The 13,693-nt window shown below is 43.3% G+C and overlaps 1 protein-coding gene across 3 annotated transcripts in view; it reads right to left on the bottom strand.

Moving 5' to 3' along the window:
- FARP2 (FERM, ARH/RhoGEF and pleckstrin domain protein 2) overlaps positions 1–13,693 on the bottom strand; it is a 123,065-nt gene that overhangs the window by 36,103 nt on the left and 73,269 nt on the right. For all 3 annotated transcript variants that reach the window (XM_076006128.1, XM_012755609.2, XM_076006129.1), the window contains 5 exons: positions 9,400–9,495; positions 6,887–7,050; positions 6,180–6,248; positions 5,604–5,661; positions 2,676–2,931 (listed from right to left, as the gene is read on the bottom strand). In XM_076006128.1, coding sequence (XP_075862243.1) covers positions 2,676–2,931; positions 5,604–5,661; positions 6,180–6,248; positions 6,887–7,050; positions 9,400–9,495 — 643 coding nt within the window. The remainder of the gene's footprint in view (positions 1–2,675; positions 2,932–5,603; positions 5,662–6,179; positions 6,249–6,886; positions 7,051–9,399; positions 9,496–13,693) is intronic.

Here is a 13,693-nt window from a genome sequence, read left to right as displayed (position 1 = left end):
GGCCTCACAAGTATTAGGAAGGCAGGTCTTCACAGGGGACAGAATAAGCAACGGGTAAACACACTGCAAATGCCCGCTGCACAGACCAGTTAAATGAGGAGACTGTGGTTTAGGTCTAACAAAGCTACAGAAATGGGAGATTACTCAGTGTGTGTGGCCACAACTCCACTGCTGGAATCCAACAAACACTAAGAAGAAAAGAAAGACAGACACTCGCCAGACGCCCCTGATGGCTCTAAAAGACACCTGAGCCACACGGCCTCTGTGCAAACGCAGTAGATCCATCCAGAAAAAGAATCAGAGGTCTCATACATGAATAGAAATCAATATTTAAAGTTTCCACAGGACATTTTGGAAAGAAAATTAAACTTTAAATATGGTGTTGCACTACCAGATGAGAAAAGATAAACAACAACAGCCCACACCCAATCTGTGGACTTGACGCATCCAGCAGTGCCGTCTAGGCTGGCCGAGCCTGGCACTCGTGGTGCGCTGGCTGCATGGCCGTGGTTTCTCCCTTGACATCCATGGATGGAGCCGTCCATTCTGTGCATGAGTGTCAGCCCGACTTTCGTGGCGGTTTAGACCAGGGAGCCCCCCATGTGGTGCCTAGCACGGCCCCTAGCACCCACGCACATCAGGGGGTACCAGACAGGTGGGCAGACCCACCTCGGCTCATCTGCTCATATGACCCTTCCCACTGCCGTGGGACAGAACGATACCCACGGTAGCATCTATTAGGACCAGCTAGTGATTTCACATTACAGACCACCTGGCATAAAAGAAATATCATCCTGAAGAAAGAGGGTGAGTTCAAGCCCCTTGTACATCTGGGGAATTCCTACTGTGCTCATTAATTGAATTAATGAGTTACTCTGCCAGCCAAAAGAAGATGACTCTCCTACACGGGCTTACGCCTTGACCCTCAGGCCCATCTGTGTGTCTGGTTCTATTTTTCTGCAACCACGTATCTTTTATACCTCCAATTAAGCTGAACCAAAGAAAACAGCAAAAATTTACATTAAGTGCATTTTAAACCAATGCTTCTCCAAGACTACTATCTAAACACAGTTCTATTTTCTAGCTTTCAAGTCAATAATGAGACAATGCCTTTGGCACCGGGACAGTTCCAGGCACACCCTCCCCTCTACGGTGCAGCTGAAGACCACAGCACCCGCCTTCCCAGGGTGAGGATTCTGCAGAGGCACACTTGGGATTTTGTGTAGTGTAGTGACAACACAAATCACACAAAACCTCCATCCTAATCAGTTACGGGCAGCATGGCTCATCTTAAAAAGCAGCATTAATAGCTGTAATACACATATTCTATTAAAGATCAACATGAATCAGAACTGTGTAACATTCAAAATGTATAGCACCAGTTTTTCCTTGAATCAAAGCACATGCCCAAAAAATAAAGGTACAAAGACTAAGTTATCAGCCCTCCAGGAGGACTAGCTGGAAATACTCATCTATTTCAAACTGGATGCATAGCTTTTAGCATCATTCCAAGTGAAAATTTTAATTCTTTGACATTCGAAAAAGTATAATAAATCAGGAGATTCAAAAAATGGACTATCTAGCCATGAACCCCAAATCACTTTCTATGTCTAAACCAAACAATTCTGAGCTCTAAACTACAGAGTGGGTGGGTGGGTGGCCCTGGAAAGGAAACCAGAGTGATCAAGATGGATTTTTATCTACCCGCTCTCCTGAAGTCAAATTCTTTAAATTGTTCTGCAAATCAAAAGGGATTCTCTCTCTACCTGTCTGTGCAAAAGGGGTGCTGAAGAAAAGGCTCACGTCTAGGGGGGCCTCAGTCTCAGAGTCCCACGAGTCTGTGTCTGTGCTGCTAGAGTCCTCAGCTGTCGTGGGTGGGTAGCTGAGCTGCTCTAACTGGTCGATGATGTCAGAGAACTGGAAGGCTGAGCTGGACTCGGAGCGGACCGAGTAGGCTGGGAAGTTGACCATAGAGCTGGCCTCAGACTGATTGGCTGAGCTGGACGTGTGCAAAGACAGCCCGCTGTGCAGCGGCATGTTATTGAGGGAGCTGTTTTCGGACTGGTTGTTCCTGAGTGAGCTAGTCTCAGAGGGACTCAACAGGCTCTGCATCAGGCTAGCTTGTGCTTTCACCTCAAACAGCTCCGAGGTGTCTGCGGGGTGCACATTGCCATTGAAGTCACTTTCTTCCTCAAATTCAAAATCATCTTCTATGTTCATGTCTACTGCCTCAGTGGAGTACCTGTCTGGGCTGGACTGGGCAGATGCTGGATGCTGGAAGGCACCTGGGCCACACAAAGGAGGGGACGCCGTGGGCTGGGCAGGCACCTGCGGTTCCTGCAGGACTACAGAACTGTATCGGAATGAAAATGCCTCAGAGCCTCCAGCAAAGAAAGAGATGTCTGCTGGGTCATCGTCTATGAACTCCTCAGACACCTGCAGCTGGGCATTTGTCAATGTGAAAACAGGAGCCCCCCCATGGCACTGCCGGTCACACCGGCACTCCCCACCAGAAGGGAATGAGCCTGTGGTAAAGTCATCCTCACCATTGTCATTTTTACAAGCAGCTCTGCGTTCCCTGCTGGCCCTCCCTGTGTCTAGGTCTACGGCAGTGAGACTCTGCCCCCTGGGACAGATGGAACCACAACTGCTCACGACATGACAAAACTCAACACCTGAGCCAGGCTGGAGTGCGGGGGTCCCAGGGGACTGGGCCGGCTGTACGTTGGGGCCTCTGGCCACTGCTCCACTGCTCCTCTCTGCAGCTGGACTCTTGATGTAGGAGACCTGTGGGTCTGTAATGGAGCTGCTGCTGTTCTTGAAATCTGGCAGGCTGGTGGGAGTCAAAGGGGAGGTAGGCAGCAGGTAAAAGGAGGCATTTGCTGAAGATGGGGAGGCAGAAGTCCTCAATCCTTCCATGAATGAGATGCTCTGGGGGTGAAAATTAAGAAAAGGAAAAAAAAAGAAAGGAACATATAAAATCACAGATTACCACTAGAAGTTGCAAAGCCAACTGGGCCCAACTTAGGGCATCCACACATTTCCATCACAGCTTTTACAAAAACGGGCAATTGGCTGGGTGAGGTGGCTCATGCCTATAGTCCCAGTACTTTGGGAGGCTAAGCCGGGAGGATCACTTGAGGTCTAGGAGTTTGAGACCAGCCTGGACAATAGGGAGATCTCTGCAAAACAAAAAATTAGCTGAGTGTGATGGTACATGCCTGTAGTCCCAGCCACAGGAGGCTGAGGCAGGAGGATCACTTGAGCCTAGGAGTTGCAGGCTGCAGCAGGCTATGATGATTCCACTACACTCTAACCTGGGCAAAAGAGCAAGACCCTTTCTCAAAAAATAAAATAAAATAAAATAAAATGAGTAATTAAAAAAGGGCAATTGATTGGACTCTCCCTTTTAGAATTGAAGATCTGTAAATGTAGACGCAGGATCATCTGTTTATAAACCCTTACTTACGATTCCATTTTTTCTCTATGGCATGAAATGTGCACAATGAAGAAAATCTCCATCAGGCAGAACCCGATGGTGGGTGGTCCATGTCTCTGTGGCCGTCCCTGGCCCTGCAGCTGCACGTGAATGTTTCTGGGCACCCGTCACTGTGCTGAGGGGTGAAACACAGCTAGAGAGGGGTGAGCTCTTCCACTCCATCTGCAGCGGTCTAAACCACGGTGCTAACACTGAGGAACAAGTCGAAGCTCCACGGTAATGGGCACTCGTCCGTCAGAGATTTAATATGCAATGGACGGTCAAGGGTCACTGCCTCGGATGCTCCTTGCCAATGCCAGCAGGGCCTACTGGAAGCACCGGAGGGGCCTGAGTGTGAGTGAGCAGAGACCGTGCGCAGGACAAGGAAGCACTGGAGGGGCCATGGTTAGAGATGTCAGGAGGCCACACTGCACCACTTGCCGCTCCATGGGTGCCCTAACTACATCCTCACTCACGGCTCCACACGCAAGATGAGGCCTCCCTACTTGCTAAGGGTCGCTCCTCATGTATGCCATCACTGAGCATGTCACGCCTTGAGAAAACCCCTTATTATACATACACATGCAACATCATTAAGAGAGTAGTAAGACTAAAATATAACCAAACAGAATTGAGGAACTTTATTTTTTTAATAGATGGGGCCTTGCTCCTGCTACCCAGGCTAGAGTGCAGTGGTGCAATCATAGTCCACTGCAGCCTTGAACTCCTGGGCTCAGTGATCCTCCTGCCATAGCCTCCCAAGTATCTCGGAATATAGGCACCCACCACCATGCCTTGCCCAGCCTGGTCTCAAACTGCTGGCCTCAAGTGATCCTCTTGCCTCGACCTCCTGAGTTGCTGGGATTATAGGTATGAGCCATCACACCTGTCAGACTAAATACTTTTCTGTGCAGCATGTATACAGACAATATACATAAGTACATGTTACATACAATACGTAATACAAGCAAATGCAATGGCAGAAGGCCCAGCAACTAACCTTTCAGAAACAAAATAGTAGGTCCATAAGATCTATTTTCAAATGTTTATCACATCACTTTTTCTTAATCATTCAACCATATTCAACATTCTCTTATGTCTTTTAAAACACAATAGAAGATAAATGAAAGCCTAAAGGTGATTTTTACATGATTCATATTTTGACATTAAATTTGAACTTTGTAAAGAAACAATTAAAAATATTTTTTCTTTTAATTTCAATTGATTTAATAAGAAATTTCTAATGAGGAAGTATACCTAGAAGAGTTAAAGAAGGTTTTGATTTAAAAGACACATTAACAAAATGCTTAGGACACATAAGCTTTAATACATGAGGTGCAAGTGTAGCTCCTGGAAATTCTGTGACAGCATAAATGATAAACAGTCAACAAAAATGAACCCTGTGCAGAAATAAAGATTATAAATATGAAACTGTAGCAGCACGAGGAAAAAGTTACGACATATTATATGAAAATTGCAAGATTCTGTGTAAGAATATGCTTGCTGGGAAATACTCATTCTATGATATAGAATGAGGTATTGGCTAATTTTAAAAAAATTTAAGACATGCTTGTTTGTAGAAGTTAACACGCAGATGTGACAACAGGAAGGGACTGTGAAGTAGATCTGAGATGTGAGAAAGTCACCGACGATCTGCCACAGAGCAGCTACCATTTTAGGACATTCTTGCCAAATGTTTTCCAATGAAGTGTTTGGGTAAGCCCATGTGTGGTCTTTCTCTTGATATAGTTGCAGTTATGCCAAACACATAGATGTAAATTTGTTTCCTGCTTTTCACCCTTCACAGCAAGTATGTCTGCATCTACTACATATTCTCTATAAGCACTGCTTTTAGTGGCTACAAAAAATCCCACTAAGTGAATACAGCTAAAAGTGTTGCTAGTGTTGTTTAGGATTTTGAAATGTTTTACTGATAACATTATGATGCACATCTCAATCCACAAAGCATTTTATTTAGGACTCCTTTCTGAAAACAGAGTCCCAGAATTGGAATTGCTATATTAAATTCTATGACTAATTTTAAGATTCCTGTTACAACACTGCCAGATTGTTTTCCAAGAGTAGAGGAGTCAATATTGCCTGTTTTTAACCAGAAAAGACTAACCTGTTTTGGCACATCTGCAGTCAGTGCACGGACAGACATCTGAGTCCTGCTGTGCCTTCTACAAAACAGAGAACAAGCTGTGAGCAATCAAGCTTTCCTCTTCTCAATACCTGTTTTTAAAACAGCGAGCATGTACATGTACTGTACCCAAGAGGAACATCTCACATAAAAATGTGGCTAAGACAGAGGCATCTAACTAGAAAGGGGCAAGATAACAGAAAACGAGAATTAAAAAGATATCTCAAAAGAGGTACAATTATACACCCACAATAAAGGAAAACTTCCACTTGCAGAGAAACAATAAGAATTTTCAGATTAAAAGTTTACCATACTGTGTAAAAACATTATATGTAAGCCAAGCTATACAGACTAGAAACTAAATAGTAGTATCTGTATATGTATACAATATCTGTATCAGACATTAGAAATCCATTTTCTTTAAAAAACTGAAATTGAACTCAAGTGTCAAAACATACATTTATGTATATGAAATTAATTTTATTCAATAAATATCAAAAATATTTAAAATGCTAATTTTAGAAGCACACACTTAACATCATAAAGAGCAGAATTTACCTTTCATAGGGAATTCTCTTCATTCCACCATCTTTGAAATAATCTACTAACTGTTTTTGAGTTCTTCCACTGTGAATAAAGGTTCAGATTTTTTAAAAAGAATCAACACTAACTCACAGCATTAATTTTTCAAAGTAGAAGATAAAGGAAAAGTAAGATTTGCCCAGCCTCTCCCATAAATACACACATATATATTTTAAAGTTATACTTTGGGGATAGGCACAGTGGCTCATGCATGTAATCCCAACACTTTGGGAGGCTGAGCCCAGGAGTTCGAGACCAGCGTGGAAAATGTAGGAAGACTTGTCTCTACAAACAATTAAAACATTAGCCAGATGTGGTGGCATGTTTCATTAGACTCAACTACTTCAGGCTGAGCTGGGGGGATCATCTGAGCCCAGGGTTTTAAGGCTGCCAGTGAGCTATGATTGCATCACTGAGTTCCGGCCTGTGTGACACAGACTGACTGTGTTTCCAAAAAAAAAGTTTTATAAATACTTTGTAATTAGCATAACTGACTTTCTAATAAAGTTATTGACTATTTTTTTTCACATTTTATATGCTTTCTCTAGTTATCTTTTATAGTAGCTATACTTTGCATGAATTCTTTTTTATTTTATAACACTTCTTTCTTCACTAGGTATTACCTATTTTCTCAGCTTTACAAACTGGTGAGAGACCTGTGCAACCTGCAGCAGGGCCTGTACCTGTATCTGAAGGAGGAGCCCCGGCTGAAGAAGACGGCTTTCGCTTTTGGCTTAGGTTGATCAAAAAGTCTAAAAAAGGTGTGATATTCCACACAAATCTTCCAGAAGTTCTTACATTCATCTCTACTACCCAACAAAAATTCTAATGTGTCCTGGTAAGGTCCCTAGAAACAACATGCAAAGGTTCAAGCAATTAATTCAGGAATAAAGTATTGGACAAAAGAAAGTAAATTTAGGAAGCAGATCACACAACAGGCAATTTGAAAATTAAAAATTAGGAAGCTTTTTCTAAAAATTGTATACAAAGACTCCTGGTTCCATTTACTTAATTAAGAGAAAAGAAACATCATATATATTTATATATATATTCATGGTAGAAATAGCAGAAAAATGAAGTCCTTCACAATCACACGTAGTCAAAAGTCTAAAGTGTTTCTTTGGAACCACTTTTTCCAAACTATGGCATCTTTCCATGCTAGTTGACATATTTAGATGTAACTACTGAATTGTTTATCCATAGTTTTAAAAAAAATCTAGGATGTTTCATATGTCCAGGACATGCTGTTTTCAGGCTCAAAAATATCACGAAACCACTGCATCCTCTCTCATAGTAATTCCTTAGGATAAAATCTTAGAAATGGAATTCTAAGCTCAAAGACAACATACATTTTTTTTTTCTTTTTGCCAGGAACACACTACCAAAGACAGTGCACATTTTTGAACCTTCTGATATACCTTACCAAATTATTAATTCTTTCCAGAAGGACTATAGTGCTTTGATCCCTTTAGTCTTAAAAATATAAGTGATTTGGGGTGTAAAATGCAACGTTGCCAAGTGCAGATAGAAACACAAGTCTGAGCTTTGAAATAACACACTGTTCCAATTCACAGTAAGTCTCTCCTTTCCCTCAGTAGGGAAAGACATGCATTCCTCACCACACAGGGAGGACATGTGGCACTGGGAGTGCTCAGCATTGCTACAGAAGAGATCCAGCAAACACCAAAGACAGCCACGAGGCCCACAGATGTGCTCAGTGTTTTTCCTTGAGGCAAACGGCTTAAACTAGCCCTAACTGCTTTACCCGCTCCGTGGTACTGTCAGCTGATTGTAACACTAAGATCCCTGCCCAACAGAGAATGAGATCATCGTGAACGTAACAAGGGCTGTGTGAAGGCAGGTAACTGTACTGCACGTGCTCAATCTGTTTTATATGGGAACAGGTGACCATGCAATGAAAGAGCTCTGTGTATCACTCCTGTGCAAAGGGACTTAGATGGACAGGTGAGGCTGTGTGGATTTACTCTCTGAGAGATCCTGTGCTGCCCAAGTGAGCGCCCTATGCAAGGAACCTCTAACAAACTCATCTAACTTGCCACACTGGACTTGTCTGAGCCATTCTTTGGTCTCTTGTCTCCATCTCACTTTGGAGGGTGGTTTTCCTATACTGTCATGGGATTTTCCCGAAACACCTATCTCCTCAGAATAACTGCAAGAAACATTTTTTTACCCACAGAGAAAAAAAACCAGACTTTTGCTTGCAATTTGTATGTTATCTGAATAATAAGCTATCCTCTCAAGCCTTTTACCAAAGGCAAACACCCTGACATGCGACAAAAGCGGGGCTGATCAAGTGCCTTCTACATGCTCAGGGAAAGCCTTTCTTCCCACTGGCCCGAGGGCCGTCAACCTCCCATGACCTGAAGTGTGTCTACGCTGACATGGCACTGCCGGTTCTTAAACTGCACCCCTCGGTGGCTCAGCTCATCCACTTTTTATTTCCTACCTCTCCCTGTACAATAGAAATGTAATGATTTGAACATCTTTGAATAATTGGAAGTATTGGATTCTTCCCAAATATCAGACTAGGCATGCATAGGTAATGCCTATACGGGCATTACTTTTCCCATTTTTACTCATTTCAGTAAATTCTTATGTAATTATTACTTTATTGACTGGCAATCTCTAAAGAAAGGAATATTTATTTCCTGATAGTCAAGGTTTTTTCAATTAGAGGTACTCAGAGGTCAACTTCTGTATCAAAGACACATGAGAACACTGGGCACCCCTCAGTTCATTCTGAGCAGAAGCTCTGACACTACTTTGCTGGAGGGCTTCAGACGACTTTGAACACTTTATTAAACACTTTGCGCTTCAGCTTCATTTCATTATCTAGAAAACAAAGAGTCCGTAACAGCCAGCAGTTCTCAGCAGTCCTTGGGAGCTCGTCAGACATTCACCTGCTTGGGTCCACCCCAAACCCATTGAATCTTAAATCCTGGAGGCGGTGCTCAGCGATGCACAGGTGACAAGGTTCTCGGAGGAGGCCATTGTGAGACCAGCAGGGCAGACTGTCCTTAAGCCCTCCCAGACGCCAATCCCAAATCCTGTCCTTAAATTCTTGTATGTGGTATGCTGAAATGATTTACAAAGTAGCTAAAAAAAAAAAAAACCCTAAATAGACTAGTAGAATAAATTCTCTTATAATTTAAAAACTGCTCAAAATAATACTTACATGAACCTCTGGATGGAGTTTGATAAGAAACCGTTTTCTCTTGAAGCTTAGTTTACGGACCTTAGACCAGTTGAAAGTGTTGATTTTGGTGGTGCCCTGAAATTCAAGAGATAGTCAATTTGTGGCACACTTGTAATCTAAACACGCACTCCCCTTCCTCATGAAAGAATGTTTAAATCACACCCTCCTTGACGTGCCAGTACCAACACACCGATCTGTTTTAGAAAGATAACTTGATTTCCTTGATGAGGCTTTATCACAGTTTTTTGAGACAGACTCTCGCTCTGTTGCCCTGGCTAGAGTACAGTGGTGTCATCACAGCTCACTGCAACCTCAACCTCCTGGGCTCCAGCAATCCTGCCTCAGCCTCCCCAGTAGCTGGAACTACAGGTGTGCACCACCATGCCCAGCTAATTTTTCTATTTTTAGTAGACATGGGGTCTTGCTCTTACTCAGGCTGGTTTTGAACTCCCGGCCTCAAGCGATCCTCCTGCCCCAGCCTCCCAGAGTGCTAGGATTATAGGCGGGAGCCACCATGTCCAGCTACAAATTATTTTTTCACTAATGTTAATATTACAGACTTTTTGAAGTCTACCCCTGCAAGAAGGGTGGCCTGGAAGGAGGGTGGCCTGGAAAGGGCAGTCTTGTATGAGAAAGTAAACAGTGTTTGAAAAATGAGGGACATGTCAAAAGGACACAGGAGCCAGCTTGAAGGGGCTCCCCTGAGACCAAATATGGGACAATTTAAATATGGAAATAAATAATGATAGCAACAGACAAGTGATATATTTGAATTTATGAATCTACAGTGACATGAACTAAATAAATGGGGAGAAAATTCTTTTTGCCAGTAGCAAGAAGAACAGAACTTAAAGAGCTGTCACTGGGCAACTATCACAGTGATCTCACCAGGAGGTGACTTGGATTAGGTACAAGATATTCATTAGTCTCAGATGGATCCCACATGCCACACGAACCAGGACACATTGTCACTTGGTGAGCCTAGAGTCTCATCACTGGGAAGCGCTGCACAAGTGCATGTTGCAGGCACTATAAAAGACCACCCTGGGCCGGGCGCAGTGGCTCACGCCTATAATCCTAGCACTCTGGGAGGCTGAGGTGGGCGGATTGCTCGAGGTCAGGAGTTTGAAACCAGACTGAGCAAGAGTGAGACCCCGTCTCTACTATAAATACAAAGAAATTAATTGGCCAACTAATATATATAGAAAAAATTAGCTGGGCATGGTGGCGCATGCCTGTAGTCCCAGCTACTTGGGAGGCTGAGGCAGGAGGATTGCTTGAGCCCAGGAGTTTGAGGTTGCTGTGAGCTAGGCTGACGCCACGGCACTCACTCTAACCTGGGCAACAAAGCGAGACTCTGTCTCAAAAAAAAAAAAAAAAAAAAAAAAAAAGACCACCCTGTAATCTTCTAAAATGTCAAGGTCATGAGAACCAAGGAAAGAAGGAAGAATGTTTCAGACTGCAGAGCTAGAGAGACACAATGCAAGGTGCAGAGTTTGATCCTAGATTGGACCTTCCATGGTAAACAACACTGGACAACGGTGAAGGTGGACAGCGTCTTGAGGGAGGGACAGCAGGAGCTTTTTGTGCTGTTCTTGCAGCTTCTGTGTAAGCTTGAAATGATTTCAAAATAAGATTTAAAAAATGTCTGAAGACGCTGCTTTGGCATTTTAGCTTCTACTCTTTCCATTTTCTGCAAACTCAACATGGGAGAAGGTGAGGGGTGTGGTCCCTTCAGAGACAGCTCCAAAACCAAAACAAACTAGGCTGGGCACGGTGGCTCACGCCTGTAATCCTAGCACTCTGGGAGGCTGAGGTGGGTGGATTGCTTGAGGTCAGGAGTTCGAGACTAGCCTGAGCAAGAGCGAGACCCCGTCTCTACTATAAATAGAAAGAAATTAATTGGCCAACTAAAATATATAGAAAAAATCAGCTGGGCATGGTGGCGCATGCCTGTAGTCCCAGATACTGGGGAGGCTGAAACAGGAGGATCTCTTGAGCCCAGGAATTTGAGGTTGCTGTGAGTTAGGCCGACGCCACGGCACTTACTCTAGCCTGGGCAAAAAAGCGAGACTCTGTCTTGAAAAAAAACAAAACCAAAACAAACAGGTAAGACCCCTTCAACCATAACAAAGAACAAAACACTACAACACGGAAGGACTTTGAAAACAAGGGAACATTAGATACAAAAGGCCACATATTGTATGATCCCATTTATGTGAAACATCCAGAATAGGCAGACACAGAAATATCTTGATGTTTGCCTATTCTGGATATTAGTGGTTGCTGGGGGAGTTACTGCTAATGGGTGTGAGGGTTTCTTTTTAGGGTGAAAATATTCTGGAATTAGATAGTAGTGACGGTTGTACAACTCTACAAATATCCTAAAAATTTCCTGAGTTAAAAGATGTCCTCGAAGCCAAGTTATAAATAAATATTAGGGTCTAAATGAGGACTGAAGCATCCTAGCTCTCAAAATGTTGCCCAAACATGAAGTTACTCTAATTTCTACTCAAAACATTGGAGGACTTTCAACTATGTTCTCAAAGTTCCTCTCCCAAATTATGTTTTAAAAAACAAAGCAAAACAAAACATCAACAAAAGGAAACAAAGCAAAATCCCTCAATCCCAGCTCTAGACATTGTTTATGTACCCAGGGCAAAGCCTTGAAAGCCTCTGGCCTGCGAAAGGCAAGACGAAATGTGCACACTCCCAGGAAAGATGCAGAAGCTGCCCAGAGAGACACTCACACCATTGTTTCCAGCGGCTGGATTGTGCTCCGTTTCCCCCTTCTGGTCACAGTAAAAAGTCACTACGGTCATCTCTCAGTGTCTTAGGGGAGTTGGTTCCAGGACCCCGCCCATACTAAAACGTGCAAATGCTCAAGTCCCTGATAGAAAACGACAGTATCTGCACATAACCCACCCACATCCTCCTGTATACTTTATATCAGGGGTCCCCAACCTGTGGTGAGTTGTATAATTTTTCATTCTATATTACACTGTAATAATGATAGAAATAAAGTGCACAATAAATGTAATGTGCTTGAATCATCCTGAAACCATCCCCCTTCTCCCTGGTTGTGGGAAAATTATCTTCAACAAAAATGGTCCCTGCTGCCAAAAAGGTTGGGGACCGCTGCTTTACATCATCTCTAGATTATTTATAACATCTAATACATGTAAATAGTTGTTAGACTGTATTATGTTAAATTTGTATTATTTTTCGTTACATGCTTTTTTCTGCTGATATAGAGGGACGACTGTGTATCCAACAGTCTGAACCACTGTCACAAACAAAAGGAGAAATTAATAGAAAATTCAAGGACAATGAGAGCCTTCATCTATCGTACCCTAAGACAATACTTTTAAAGCTGAGTAGTTAGCTGTGGAACACTGAGAACTACTGCTTTGACTCTCATTTTTTTTTGAGACAGCATCTCCCCCTTGTCACCCCAGCTAGAGTGCAGTGGTGTCATCATAGCTCACAGCAACCTCAAACTCCTGGGCTCCAGCGATCCTCCTGCCTCAGCCTCCTGAGTAGCTGGGGCTATACACATGCACCACCACGTCCTGCTTATTTTTCTATTTTTGTAGAAACAGCATCTGGCTCTCGCTCAGGCTGGTCTCAAACTCTTGACCTCAGAAGATCCTCCTGCCTCAGCCTCCCACAGTCCTAGGATTATAGTCGTGAGCCACCATGCTTGGCATTTTTATCCAATAATCCATGGCCTATGTGTATATGCCCAACAGACCACAAGGGTGGAACAAACCCAGCCAGCTCAGAGGTCACCTGCTGCACCTGGAGTCCTCTTCCCAGCAGACCCACCTCCAGCTCTCTGGGCTGTCTTCTACTTGCTCATTCACCCATGTTTCCAGGCAGCATGTTTAAGACCACGGGCATGTTTCCCACTATGAGACCTTGGTCTTGAACTTTTGTCACCATCATTACCTCTAATTGACCTTCCCACACTCTAATTTTTGGTAACTTATAAATTTGCTATTTGTTATTGATCACATAAGTATTACAAGTTAATCCATGGTGAATTATAACTACACTTTGCTTCCTTGTTACTTTAAATTTTCCTTGAGTTACTAATTGCCCCTGTTATTTGCTGGATTTCATACACACCCATCACTAGTTAGAACTCCTCCATATGGTCCAGCACAAGAGATGATGTGCTGGTCTGCCATCCTTGGCAGCACCCTCTAGGAGCCCTGTCCTCGCGCTAACGCTGGTAGGTGTCCTTGCTCCCAGGGTGCAGGCTGAGCCT

This window comes from Microcebus murinus, chromosome 8, assembly GCF_040939455.1.
Source record: "Microcebus murinus isolate Inina chromosome 8, M.murinus_Inina_mat1.0, whole genome shotgun sequence".
Lineage (NCBI taxonomy): Eukaryota > Metazoa > Chordata > Mammalia > Primates > Cheirogaleidae > Microcebus > Microcebus murinus.
The sequence above is the reverse complement of the archived record's forward strand: the minus strand, read 5'-3'. Positions and strand labels throughout refer to the sequence as shown.